A 12,289-nucleotide genomic window follows, 5' to 3' on the forward strand; every position below is an offset into this window, starting at 1 on the left:
AAGCGCTCCTCTTTCTGGTTCTAATCCACTTCCCTTGAAGCACAACTTTAGCTCAGAACTCACATGGCAGCTAAAGAACTGGCACTCAGGACAGAGGGGAGCCAGGGCGCTGGGGAGCCCTGGAACTGCACAAAGAGGGGGGCTGAGGCGGTCACGTCCAGCAGAGGTATATCCATGTGTGGGGAGGCTCCTCTTCCAAGTGGCCTCTGCAGAAGTCTCCGGCCTCTTGAAGTGTCCCCTTCCCCAGCATCCTCAGCTGCGCCTCCTGGAATAGGAGCTTCTTGCCTGAGCTCGCTGAACTTCCGCTCAGAGGCTGACTCCAGGCACGGGGCAGCGTCCACATCCCGAGGCCAGGCTGACCTTCCTGCACCCAACGGGGAGTTTCCCTGAGCACAGCCTCCTTCCTCTTAGAAGCAGCACCCACTGTTTCCCCCTCTCTTTGTTTCCCTGATTCCATGGGGGGGGGATGTCGGGGGTGTCGTCCTTTCCTGTCCCCTCTGTCTTCTCTGTCACTGGTGTCTACACCAGAGACAAGGGCTGAGCCTGGGTGCATGGGGGTAGTGGCCAGACCAGGGGCCCGGGACATGAGCGCAACTTTCCAAGCTTCTCTTCCAGGCCCCTGTGGTTGGGGAGCTCCAGAGGGAGAGATGAGTCAGTGGGGCCGCAGAGCAGGGGGGGCCTGGGTGGGGGTAGGCATGCTGGGGTTCCCGGGGGCCAGGGAGATCACTGGGGCCATCCAGGTCTCTGAATGCGGGTGGATCTGGAGGGTAAAGGAGCCGTGATTCCCTCAAAAGTACAGTGGAGGTTCCCACCCTTGTGGGACTTGCAGGCAGGGAGGTGAAGCACTGGCCGCATCTGCCCTGCTGCCCTCATGCCCAGATTCTCCAGGAAGACGGGCTCGAAATCCCCTCTGGGAGATTTTAGGGATCTCTAGAGCTGTACCGTTATGAAGACAGGCCCATGTGCGTGTATGTGACATCTGCCATGCATGGATGGTGCAAGGTGCTGTGAGCTCCTGTCCCGGAGGCGGCCGTGAGTCTGCGTGCGTGTGCCTGCTGTTGGCGTGTTAGGCTGAGGGGAGCTGAGTGCCTCGGGCGGGCTGCCTCTGTGTCACTGCGTGACATCACGGGTGCCTGAGGCCTGGGTATGTCCATATTCATGACTCAGCACTTGCAAGTGTGTGTGAAAGAGTATGTCAGTCAGTTAGGTGTGTATTAGGGCAAGGGTCAATTTCTGCATGTCACTGGCCATCTGCTGTACACTGATGATTCTCTCTAGGGTGGTGGAAACTTCTAGAACAACAAAAAGTAAGGCTTAGGGATCCCTTTGGATGAGGGCCGCCAGCGGGAGCCAGGCCCAGGTGGGTGGGCAGAGGGCAGTAGGAGTCCAGGGTACAGCTTTCCCTGGGGGGAGAGAAGTCTCTCACTCTCCCCGAGTTCACCCTTTCTCCACCCCGCTGATCTTTCCAAGAGGTTCAAAGCCATTAGCATGGCTGAGGCAGGTTCCAAACCTCTCTAACCTTAGAAATCCCACCCCGACTCCTAGGCGAGGGAGTGGTCCCTGTGGTTCAGTGCGTCCTGGAGTTGAAAGATCAGAAAGGCACCATCCCACCCCTTCCTTCGGGGGCGTCCATCTCTGGGAGCTCAGCGTCTGGGTGGCCATGGGCGGAGGAGGCTGAGGGGCCCCCAGGGTGGTGGGGGGTGGTGGATAGAAACCAGATGCCTAGGGGGTTTACACTGGAAGGGCCAGAGCCGCAGCCTCCACCCGCCCCTGCCACATGGCGCCTCTGCCTGGGCCGCCCCACCCCCGGGAGGCTGGGCTGAGGGAGGCCTGCAAGGGTGGAGGCAGGTCCCGGTTGGGCTCCCGGTGGCTGCCCCCAGTCCTGAGGGCACCAGGAAGGGGCTGGGGGACTGGGCCCAGGAATTCCAGGGTGTCCGCTGGGCTGAAAACTAGTTTTAGAAAGGGAGAGGAGGAAGTCAGAGCACAGAGTACTGCGGGCTCAGGGCTCAGGTAGTCCCTGTCAGGCCACACTGGGGGTCCCCACCTCCAGGGACACCTGGGGACTCTGGCTCACACCTCCTGGGGACCCAGCTCCTTCCTTTTTCTCCCCCCTTCCTCCTGCCACCTCCCAGGTAGGATTAGAATTGGAGAAGTTTGACCCCTGCCCCCCACCTCCCTGCCAGCCCTACTTTCTGCTCTCCTTTCATCTTTGGTCCTGTTCCAGAGGAGTAGGGTGTCCCCCTCCTTCCCAACCAGGTCTGAGCCCGGCCCCTTCTCCCACCTGCAGTCTCTCCTCTGGTGGCTCCTGGGCTTTAGTTTCTTCTCTGCTTCAGGCGCCTGATGTAACTGGCCTCAGGCCTTTTCGCTTGGTGGGCAGCAACTTCTCCACAAGCTCTCCTTAAAGTGGGGGCCCTAGAAACCCATCTGGGACCTAGGTTCACACCCCCCCACCAGGAGGAGACTGTGAGGTCATGGGGACACCCCAGCACGGGCACTTCCTCTCGGGCAGACGGGCGGGGTGGCCCGGGCAATCATCAGACACAATTATGTGCTATTTATACTGTCCCTGCCCCGCCCCCACCTGCCTGGCTGCTTGACCCTCAGCCTCCGCGGACCTGGCCAGGCCTCAGGCTATTTCCTCTGACCTGTCCTTCAGAAGCCATTGTCTCCTCCTTTCTGTTCCTGTGGGCCTCCTCATTTCCCCCTGCTTTCTCTGGGCTTTCTAAAGCCACACACCTGGTCTCCTGCTTTCCTCCTCTCTCTTCTGATATCCCTTAGTGTCTCTTCAGAGTTCCTCTGTGTTTCTCCTTTTACTTATTTTCCATTGTGTGCCAGTTCCCCAAACCACCTCCCCCTCACACCCCACCCCTAACCCCATCCCCATCCCCAAAAGTTGGGCCCATATGGTTCCTTGGTGAAATTACCTCATGGGGCTGGAATCCAGAATTCCTGGGTCCTACCCTAACTGGGATCCTGCCTGCTGGTGAACTGGGGGTGCAGCCCTCCCCAGGCCTCCCTCTGTTCTTTTCCCTCCCTACCTTTTCTTCAGAGAACTGGGAGGGCAAAGGGAGCGAGGAAGGGGACTTAAGAAGAGAAAGCAGGGCTGTTTGGGGGTGAGAGGAACTGGGGAGTACAGGGCTCCCTAGGGGCAGAGAGAGAGATGTTGGGGAGTAACCACCCCAGTAGGCTGCACCCTCCTGGGAGAGGCTGTTGCTACCACTTGGCTGCTCAGTCCTCTCCCCTTCTCCCCTCCCCCACCATGTAAACTTATCTCAGGGCCAGGTTTCAGCTAATAGATTTTTGGGGTTTCCCACTCCCAAGCTGGTCACAGCTTTTCTTTTTCCCCATTTTGATGAGAAGTCAGTGTTGGGCAGACCTGCCTAAGTTCTAACTTCAGTCCATCCTGCAGGAGAGGGAATTGATGCCAGGTGATGGACAGGGAACAAGAGCTCCCTCCCAGGAAAGCGTCATCACTCAGGAGAACCCTCTAATAATAAATGATGGAGATTAGCTATGGGCAAAAAGGGGCCGGGTGGTAACTGGCAAGGAATGAGCGCAGCCAGGGCATGTGTTGGAGGCACAGGGTAATCCAAAGAGACTAAGTTTGTGCTTGGAAGGATGAGTTGCTCCAGTGACCTTCCCCAGCCCTATGCCAGCCTGTCTTAAATGTTCTGAGAGTCAGGCCCTCCCTGGAGGTGCAAAGGGTTAAAGCGCAGCACTGGGAAGCTGCCCACAGCCACTGCAGCACCAGCTCATCCAGGCCAGGGAGGGACCCCCAGGGCTCCGCAGACCTCTCCTGTCTCACTCGCTGCCCCCCTCAGCAGTGTGTTTCAGCCGACCTGCCTGCTCCCCACTCTGTCCCTGGTGAATCCTCTCACCTCTGACCTGCACCCCAGTTCTTGTATGCATGCATAAATAAATCTTTAAAAACAAATCTGGGAATCAGAAGATCCAGGTTCTGCCCCACAAAGTGAGGCAGGCCTGGCGCACTTTCCCTGGAGTGAAACTGAGGCAAGGGTGGAGAAGGCGCAGCCAGCCTAAGCCAAGTCCTTCCCCTCTCTGCCCCTTCCTGCAGGCCTTGCTCTGGAATCCACTGCAATGACCCCAAAAGTTTGGGCAGCAGAAGCCCCGCCCCAGACCATGCCCTCTCTCCTGTCTCTCTCTCTCTCACACACCCCTGCTGGTCCGCGGCAGGGGAGGCGAGCACCCCGGGGCGGCCGGTGGCCGGGGTGTGCTGGCCACGTGAGCGCGCGCGCCCATCCATGACAGCTGTGGCCGAGCTGGGGCAGCGGCGTGGGGACGTGGACGTGTGCGTCGTCCTGTTTGCCCACGAATGTGTATGTCAGTGTGCTCCAGTCTGTGTGTGAGTGTCGTCCCTAGTCCCCCATCCCCCCCTGGATCTCTAATTAGTGGTTTGGGGTTTGTTCCTTTTCCCTCCCGTTCCTTCCCTCAGCAGCGCGCAGCGCCTCAGCACAGCCGCCGCCGCCGCTGCCGCCGCCGCCGCCGCCGCCAGCGGCCAGAACTCGGAGTCAGAGTAGGACCTAGGATCGGAGCTGGTGGGGCAGGAGCGGAGCTGGCCGGGGAGAGGACCACTCCTCCCGGCCCCTCAGGCCGCCCCTGGCCTGCCCTCCCCTGCCAGAGTCCAGAGAGGAGAGAGCCGGGACACCCAGCCCCAGCTCCCCCAGGTACGGGCTGCTGGGGAGCCCTGGGAGGGTCCCACCGACCTGGGGGACGGCTGGGGGGTGCGGGCTACCTGGCTGGCCGGTGGGCAGTCTTCCTCCCAGCGCCCCGGGAAGCCCTGACAGCTTGCCCTGTTCCTACCCCTCCTCCGGTTTCCACCCCTCCCTGGGAGCCCTGTTTCTCCTCTCCCGCCCAGATCCCTTCTTTGGGGAGCTCAGCAAATGGAGCAGGAAATTTGGACCTTCTGCCTCCCTCCTCTCGCCCTGCTCATTGGATCCGGAGCCTTCTCCGCTGGGAAAGCTGTAATTAGAGGGTGGATCCCTACAGACAGAGAGCAGCCCCCCCACCCCCACCCCCACCCCCCAGTCCCTTCTAACTTTAGATCTCTTCTCTCCCATTCTCCCATTCTCCCTCCCTCTCCCTCTCTCTCCGGCTCGCTCCCTCCACTGCCTGGCTCCCTGGGACCCCGATCCCAGCCTCAGGATGGCGTCCTCCCTGCTTGAGGTAACTGCCCCTCTGGCCCAGAGCACCAGCCCTGGGTGCAGCGCTGATCCCTGCCGCCCAACTCCCGCAGACAGCTCCTTCCCATGCTTGTCACTTCCAGGGCCCCTCTGATGAGGTCAGAGGAAGGGGAGCAGGAGCAGGAGAGAGGGGTCAGAGAACAGGCAAAGAAGAGAAAGGGGACTTGGGCTGCACCTAAGGTCAGCTAGCACCCCACTCTGAGCTGTGGAAGGGGTGGAGAAGGGAGGGAGAGGAGTGGAGCCTGGGGAGAGAGGGGTGGGAAGGGAGGAGCAGAGGACAGAGTGGCAGAGAGGGCAGGGGTGGGTCTGGTGGGAAGAGGACTGGGTACAGTTCCCCGGCCAGCCGGCCCTGTCCGGGGCCTTAACCTGAGCAGCAGCCTCGGTTTGCATGTGGGCAGGGCTGGGCCTCTGCCGGGCTGTGAGGCCAGTGGGGGCTAGGTGAGAAGAGCCAGGGCAGGGCGCAGGGCAGCCCTGTGCGTGTGGGGGCTGACCAGAGGAACCGGCCCAGGTCTGAGAGGGAACCAAGGAGGAGGAGGGCCAGGGTCTGAGGCCGCCTGCCCAGCTTACAAATATTTAACTTTCAGCCAAAGACAAACTCAGCTCTATTTTGGGAGTGGGAGGCTCAGGGCGGCTGGCCGCTTCCCCTCCAGGCCGGGACCCCAGCATCCCTATTTTCCGGTACTGGGGCTGGGGGTGGCTAGAGGGCCGCCGGGTCAGGGCTTAGAAATCGCTGACTCTGCTAAGGTTTCTGGGGGACTCACGCCCAGACTGGGAAGAGGGGTCGTGTCCACTCAGTGCCACTTTGACTGTCCTCAGCCCACCCTGAGTCTCTGCCGCTGCCTCTCTGTCACCATCCATCAGACTGCTGCGTCTTCCCACAGGAGCTTGCGCTCAGAGACCCCTCCCTTAGGTCCACCCTGCTTGTAGCCTCAAGCCTACTTTCTGGGTCTCCTCAGAAGCGCCCACCTCTGCTCCCAGAGCCTGAAGCTCAGTTCCCAAGGGGGTCGCCAAAGAGGAGGCCCACTCCAGCCTGGGAAGGGGGTTCGTATGGAGACAGAGCGGAGTCCTTCACAGCCTGTGTTCGTTGGCCTGAGTGGCAGCTGGCAGAGCCGGGGTGCCCCTGTGCGTGGCTGGCGTGGCAAGGCCGCAGTGTGCACGCGGATGAGCTGGGTGTCTTTCAGTCCACGCAAGGAACGGTGTGTGTGGGAGAGTGAGCAGGGGACTGAGTTGGAGGGGATGGCACGCGAGGCAGCGAGGTGGACACCAGGGGGGTCTCTGTGTCCACTTGGGGGTCTCCCCAGGTGTGTGCCCGCCGCTGCAGTGAGGCCAGAGCTCACCATTCCTTGTCCCCAGTGGCCTCCATACTGGGCTGTCATCAAACCACTGTGGTCGGTCTGGTGGAGCCCGGAAGAATGAGATGCCTGCAAACCCTGGGTCCACCCAGGACAAGGGACCATGTCAGTGGGCTTGGGCATCATGCCAGAGTTGCCAGCGTGGCACTGGTGCCTGGGGGAGGGGCTCTCCCAGAAGCCCGCTGGGAAGGCACAGACTGGGGGAGCACATGGCAAGACCAGTGTCTCATGGAAATGGGCTTCCCTACGCCTCCTGCTGTAAATGGCGCTGCCAACCCCCCAAAAGCATCCCACTCTCTCCACCTCTTTTACCTGCTTTTGGGTGTGGACCCCAAACTGGGCCTCTCCCTGACCCATCATCACCACCAAGAATCCCTCACCTGGCCTGGATGGGCTCTTCTGAAGAACTTGGGGGTTCAGAGAGGGAAGTAACCCCTGGGAGGTTCACCTGGACTAAGTGAGAGTCAGGGAACAGGAAGGAGGGAGAAACGGGGATAGAAAATTGGAAGTTGGGAGCGCTAAGCAATTTGGAAAGAGGCTGGGAAAAAATGAGAGCTGGAAACCCCAGGACCTTGGTGCTGCAGGCAGGGGCCAGCTCTCAGAAGTGCAGCGAGCCTTTCCAGGGCCAGCAGCAGCGGGCTCCCCAGAGAGCGCGCCCAGGCCTGGCTGCCATCTGGGCAGGAGCTGGGGCAGCCCTTCAGTTCCTTCTCCAGAGGACCCCCTCAGGGCTTAAAGTCTCTTTGTTTCCTTTAGTGTAGCTGGATGGTGTGGTGTGGTAGACGGCTGCCTGGACCCCACAGAAGCAATGCCTTCGATCAAGGGCCCGGTTCCTATTTAACCCACCAGGACAGTCCCGGCTCTCAGGCCAGAGCGGGCAGCAGGAGCAGCAAACGAGGCCCTGGTGGAAGGCAGCCAGGTGCCCGCTCTTGGTCCCCAGCAGAGCCGGCTGGTGCCCCGCCGCCCCTCCTGGCCCTCGGACCCTGGGGTCCGGCCTTCCGTGGGCTGGGGTCCCCTCTGGCTGGGGCTGCCTGCCTCCTTTCGCCCCTCCTCTCCTCCCCACAGCTGGGTGGGGTCCCTGGGCTTGGCTGCGGCCCCTGTGGCCACAGTGTGAGGGCCTGGCGGGGGACGGCGTCGGCGTTTTTTAAAAATAAACCAACCGCAGGGAAACCAGCGGAGCCGGGCGGGCTGGGCAGAGGGGGAGGGGTGGCCAGGGGGAGGAGGAGGCAGGCAAGGCCTGGTCTGGGGGTGTTCTGGGGCCCAGCACCGCAGGGGTTTTCTCTAAGGTAGGAAATCTGCCTTCCTCTTCTTCCCCCTTCCTCTTCCGGCTCCTCTCTTCCCGGCCCAGGCTCTCCCATCACTTCTTTGTTTATTCTCCTTCCTCTCTCTCTCAGGCCTTTTGTCCTTTGACCTTTCCGCTCCCTGCCCATTTTTCTCTCTTAATGCCAGTGTTACCCCTCTGTGCTCCCTTTCTCCACCCCTGAGGGTTTCAGGTCAGCTCCTCACTCTGCGTGGGGTCCTGCTCCCCTGGTCTCTTCCTCTCACCTTCACACTGCACATTTCTGCGCTGCTTTCTCAGGGACCTCCCCTGCCCAGGCAGCTGCCCTCGCTAGCCCTCTGCTTGGAAGATCACAGGCTCCAAGGAAACCCCTGCTGGGAAGGAGCCAGGGTTTTTCCCATGGTCAGATTTGAGAAGGCCTTTGGTGGCTCAAACTGGGGCATCCACGAGGTCAACTGGACGGGCTGGCCAGGGAGCAAGCCACAGGTTTGCCCTTGGGGGGCAGAGGGGATTGCATACACACTTCACCTCAATCTCAAGACCCCAGACCTCTCTCCAGGTTCGGTGACCCCACACATATCACATGCTGGCCACTGCCAGAAGGCCTGGGGCCCCCCCCCCGCGATCCTGACTTTTTCAGTTTTGCCGGGAAGATACCAGGAACCGAGACTTCGGGGGACCCCAGTCGAGGAACTGGTCAGGGTCAGCATTTGAGGGCATCTTTGTGGCGGGAGTCTCAATAGTGGATGCTAGTCAGGGATTCTGGACGAGGCCCTGAGGCTGCCACGGAGGAGCTCAATTGGGCATTAAGGGCATTCTGGTTTTCCGAGGACCCCAAATCCTTGGCGCAGTGTGATGTGAGGGAAGGGTGAAGACAGGCCAGCTTGTGGGTTACCTGTTAGGGGACACTGAGGCCTGGAGGAGTGTGGACGTGAGCTAGTGTCTTGGCAACCCAATCCTGGGACTTTGGGCCCTTCCCCTCCTTCCAAAAGTCCCCCAGCAGGCGCCACACACAGGCGGTGCCCACTGCCCGCTTGAAAGGCATTTTGCCTCGGCCACAGGCCTGGCTTGGCGTCAGCCCTGTTCCTTCTCAATGTCTCAGTGTCTTCGCCATCACTTCCGCTTGCTTCCCAGCCCTAGAGGCCCTGCCAAGAGATCCCTTTCCAGGGACACGAGGACACAGCCTCAGAGGGGCCAGCGGCTGCTTGGTCAGGAGCAGGGGCTGGACACAGACAGGGGGTAAACTGGGATATCTGGGACGGGGTGACCACAACCCCTGACCCTGTGCCTTCTTCCCATGCTCTTTGAGCCCCTGTCCCTCTCCAAGCCCCTGATGTTGCCTCAGGTCTGAAGCCACTCCCAGAGGTGAGGATCCCTAATTCTTACCTCACGCAGGCAGGGCCACCTCCATCCCAGCGTTGCTTAGAACGGCCAACGCTTCCCTTTCTCCAGGTGCCTGCACACCCCCGGTGGGCGACTGCTCCCTGCTCCCTGGATTGGGGGATCAGACTGCAGCCTCGGGCTTGCTGTCCTGCCAGGACTCCAGCTGAGATTTGCCCTGCCCCCCCCCCCACCTAACTCACCCCCCCCTTGCTTCTAATGCCCTGTCAGCTTCTCCCTGACCCCTGTCCCGCTCCTCAGCTCCGGTCCCCAGTCTGCCTTTGCTCTGCTCTCCACCTCTCCCCTAAGCAGCCTCCTTCTTTTCACAGGAGGAAGCTCACTATGGCTCCAGTCCCCTGGCTATGCTGACAGCGGCGTGCAGCAAATTTGGTGGCTCCAGCCCTCTGCGGGACTCAGCGACACTGGGCAAAGCAGGCACAAAGAAGCCATACTCTGTGGGCAGTGACCTCTCAGCCCCCAAAGCCATGGGGGATGCCTACCCAGCCCCCTTTGCCAGCACCAACGGGCTCCTGTCACCTGCAGGCAGCCCTCCAGCACCCACAGCCGGCTATGCCAATGACTACCCTCCCTTTTCCCACTCCTTCCCTGGGCCCACGGGCACCCAGGATCCTGGGCTGCTGGTGCCCAAGGGCCACAGCTCTTCTGACTGCCTGCCCAGTGTCTACACCTCTCTGGACATGGCGCATCCCTACGGCTCCTGGTACAAGGCAGGCATCCACGCAGGCATCTCACCAGGCCCAGGCACCGCGCCTGCTCCTTGGTGGGACATGCATCCTGGGGGCAACTGGCTAGGTGGGCAGGGCCAGGGAGATGGGCTGCAGGGGACACTGCCCGCAGGCCCTGCTCAGCCGCCACTCAACCCTCAGCTGCCCACCTACCCCTCTGACTTTGCCCCCCTCAACCCGGCTCCCTACCCAGCTCCCCACCTCCTGCAACCAGGGCCTCAGCATGTCCTGCCCCAAGACGTCTATAAACCCAAGGCAGTGGGCAACAGTGGGCAGCTGGAGGGGAGCGGCGGAGCCAAACCCCCTCGGGGCGCAGGCACCGGGGGCAGCAGCGCTTACGTGGGCGGTGGAGCCGGGCGCTCCTCCTGCGACTGCCCCAACTGCCAGGAGCTAGAGCGCCTGGGGGCAGCAGCGGCCGGGCTGCGCAGGAAGCCCATCCACAGCTGCCACATCCCTGGCTGTGGCAAGGTGTATGGCAAGGCCTCCCACCTGAAGGCGCACCTGCGCTGGCACACGGGCGAGAGGCCCTTCGTCTGCAACTGGCTCTTCTGCGGCAAGAGGTTCACGCGCTCGGACGAGCTGGAGCGCCACGTGCGCACGCACACCAGGGAGAAGAAGTTCACCTGCCTGCTCTGCTCCAAGCGCTTTACCCGCAGCGACCATCTGAGCAAACACCAACGCACCCACGGAGAGCCAGGCCCGGGCCCCCCTCCCAGCGGCCCCAAGGAGCTGGGGGAGGGCCGCAGCGCCGGGGAGGAGGAGGCCAGTCAGACGCCCCGACCTTCCGCCTCGCCGGCACCCCCAGAGAAAGCCCGCGGAGGCAGCCCAGAGCAGAGCAGCCTGCTGGAGATCTGAGCCGCGGGGTCTCCAGCCCAGCCGCGCAGGCCCCCTCGGACTCCGCGGACGCCGGCCTGCCCCTCACCCCTCCGCCCGCCCGCGCATGCTGTCCTTGGCGGCGCTGTCCGGCCACCTGGGCCTGGGCTTCTCCCTGCACGCCTCTGCTCACCTCATCCCGCCTCGGCCGGCCCGCGGCCTCATCGCACGCCCTCACCTGCGCCTGATGTCTGCCCTCTGGCTTCCTACGCGCCCGCCCACCCGCCCGCGCGCGCACGGCTTCTCTCCTTTGCCCCGTCGGCTCTTTCCCTTGGGCTCCGTCTCACCCAGGCCCTGACGCGTCGTGTCCTTTCTGCTTCCCAAGCTTATTTGCCACTCCCCCTCAGCTCCCAGGCTCCATTCTTCCCAACTTCTGATTCCACCGCTTTCCACGCTTCAGAGCCTTTTACAGATGATGATGATGATGATGATGATAATTTATTGCCCCCTGGTGGCCTCTTCATTAGGAACCAGAGTTAGGGGACCTGGGGTTTAGTGACCTGGCAGGGAGTAGGGTGCCCCGAGGGGGGCAGACTGATGGGGATCCGGTCCCAAAGATGGGATGACCCCAGGGTCAGGGAGGCTGCCCCCACACCTGTATATTTAACCCCTATGTTCTAGGAGAAGTGAATAGTAATAATAATAATTCTATTTATCTAAGTTATGATGACAGGTCAGGAAGAATGAGCTGGGGAGGAAAGGAGGTCCATTTCTGCTAGGGGATTTTAGCCCAACGCATCTCTGTATAGAAAGTGTTAGTGGAGATCCTGTTGATAGAATTTCTATCATCAGGGTCTCAGTTAATGGGGTTTCTTTTGTAGTGGGTCTCTCTTAATGGGTTGGTTAGCTAGCTCTCTGTTAAAGAGTTGATTAGGGATCCCCATGAGGGGATCTCTAGTATTCCCAGTCCTAGTGAGAAGCTGTGAAACCTCAAGTCCTATGGAAGGGGGGGGGGCTGCAACATAGCCCAGCTCCCTAGGCCCCAGAGCAGCTTCCTCGCCCCCTCCCCATACCATGGGGGGCCCCCTCCCCATACCATGGGGGCCCCCTCCCCATCAGGCTAATCCCTTGTTGCTATGGTTATGGAGAGAGCAGCTGCCATTTAAGACAGGCTCTTGGGGAAGCCCACCTGACAGGAGGACGGTGGTCTGGCTGCGCCCCTCCTGCAGAATAGGTGGGGAAGGCTTTCTCTGGGATCAGACTCAAATAAACCAAGTATTTATTGGTGCCTACTCTGTGCAGGGCACTGTACTAGGCCCGGTGCCTAGAAGCCTCGAGAAAGAAGAATTTATATAGCTGAGGACAGAGGTCCCCAAGCTGACATGGGGGTGTGCTCCCCACCTGGGTCTTCTGATGCTCCCAACTTCACCTCCAGTGACTTTTAAAGCCGCTTCGTGCCTTCGAATGCCTTTCCGTGACTTTGGATCCTCCTTTTCTATCTCCTCCTTCCTCAAGGCCCCA

At 61.1% G+C, this 12,289-nt stretch overlaps 1 protein-coding gene across 2 annotated transcripts; it reads left to right on the forward strand.

Annotated features, from left to right (window-relative positions):
- Nucleotides 1–4,620: 4,620 nt before the first annotated feature.
- On the forward strand, nucleotides 4,621–10,831 carry SP7 (Sp7 transcription factor). Of its 2 annotated transcripts, none has more exons than XM_004692699.1 (2): nucleotides 4,621–4,685; nucleotides 9,539–10,810. In XM_004692699.1, the coding sequence occupies exon 2, from the start codon at nucleotides 9,572–9,574 to the stop codon at nucleotides 10,808–10,810; it is 1,239 nt and encodes a 412-aa protein (XP_004692756.1). In that variant the 5' UTR covers nucleotides 4,621–4,685; nucleotides 9,539–9,571. The 2 variants fall into 2 exon arrangements, with proteins under 2 accessions (XP_004692756.1, XP_004692755.1); XM_004692698.1 differs by lacking the exon at nucleotides 4,621–4,685 and adding an exon at nucleotides 5,137–5,184 and having other exon boundaries at nucleotides 9,539–10,831.
- The last annotated feature ends 1,458 nt before the right edge of the window (nucleotides 10,832–12,289 follow it).

This window comes from Condylura cristata, unplaced genomic scaffold (assembly GCF_000260355.1).
Source record: "Condylura cristata isolate star-nosed mole 26May11 unplaced genomic scaffold, ConCri1.0 scaffold00034, whole genome shotgun sequence".
In the NCBI taxonomy this organism is placed as follows: domain Eukaryota; kingdom Metazoa; phylum Chordata; class Mammalia; order Eulipotyphla; family Talpidae; genus Condylura; species Condylura cristata.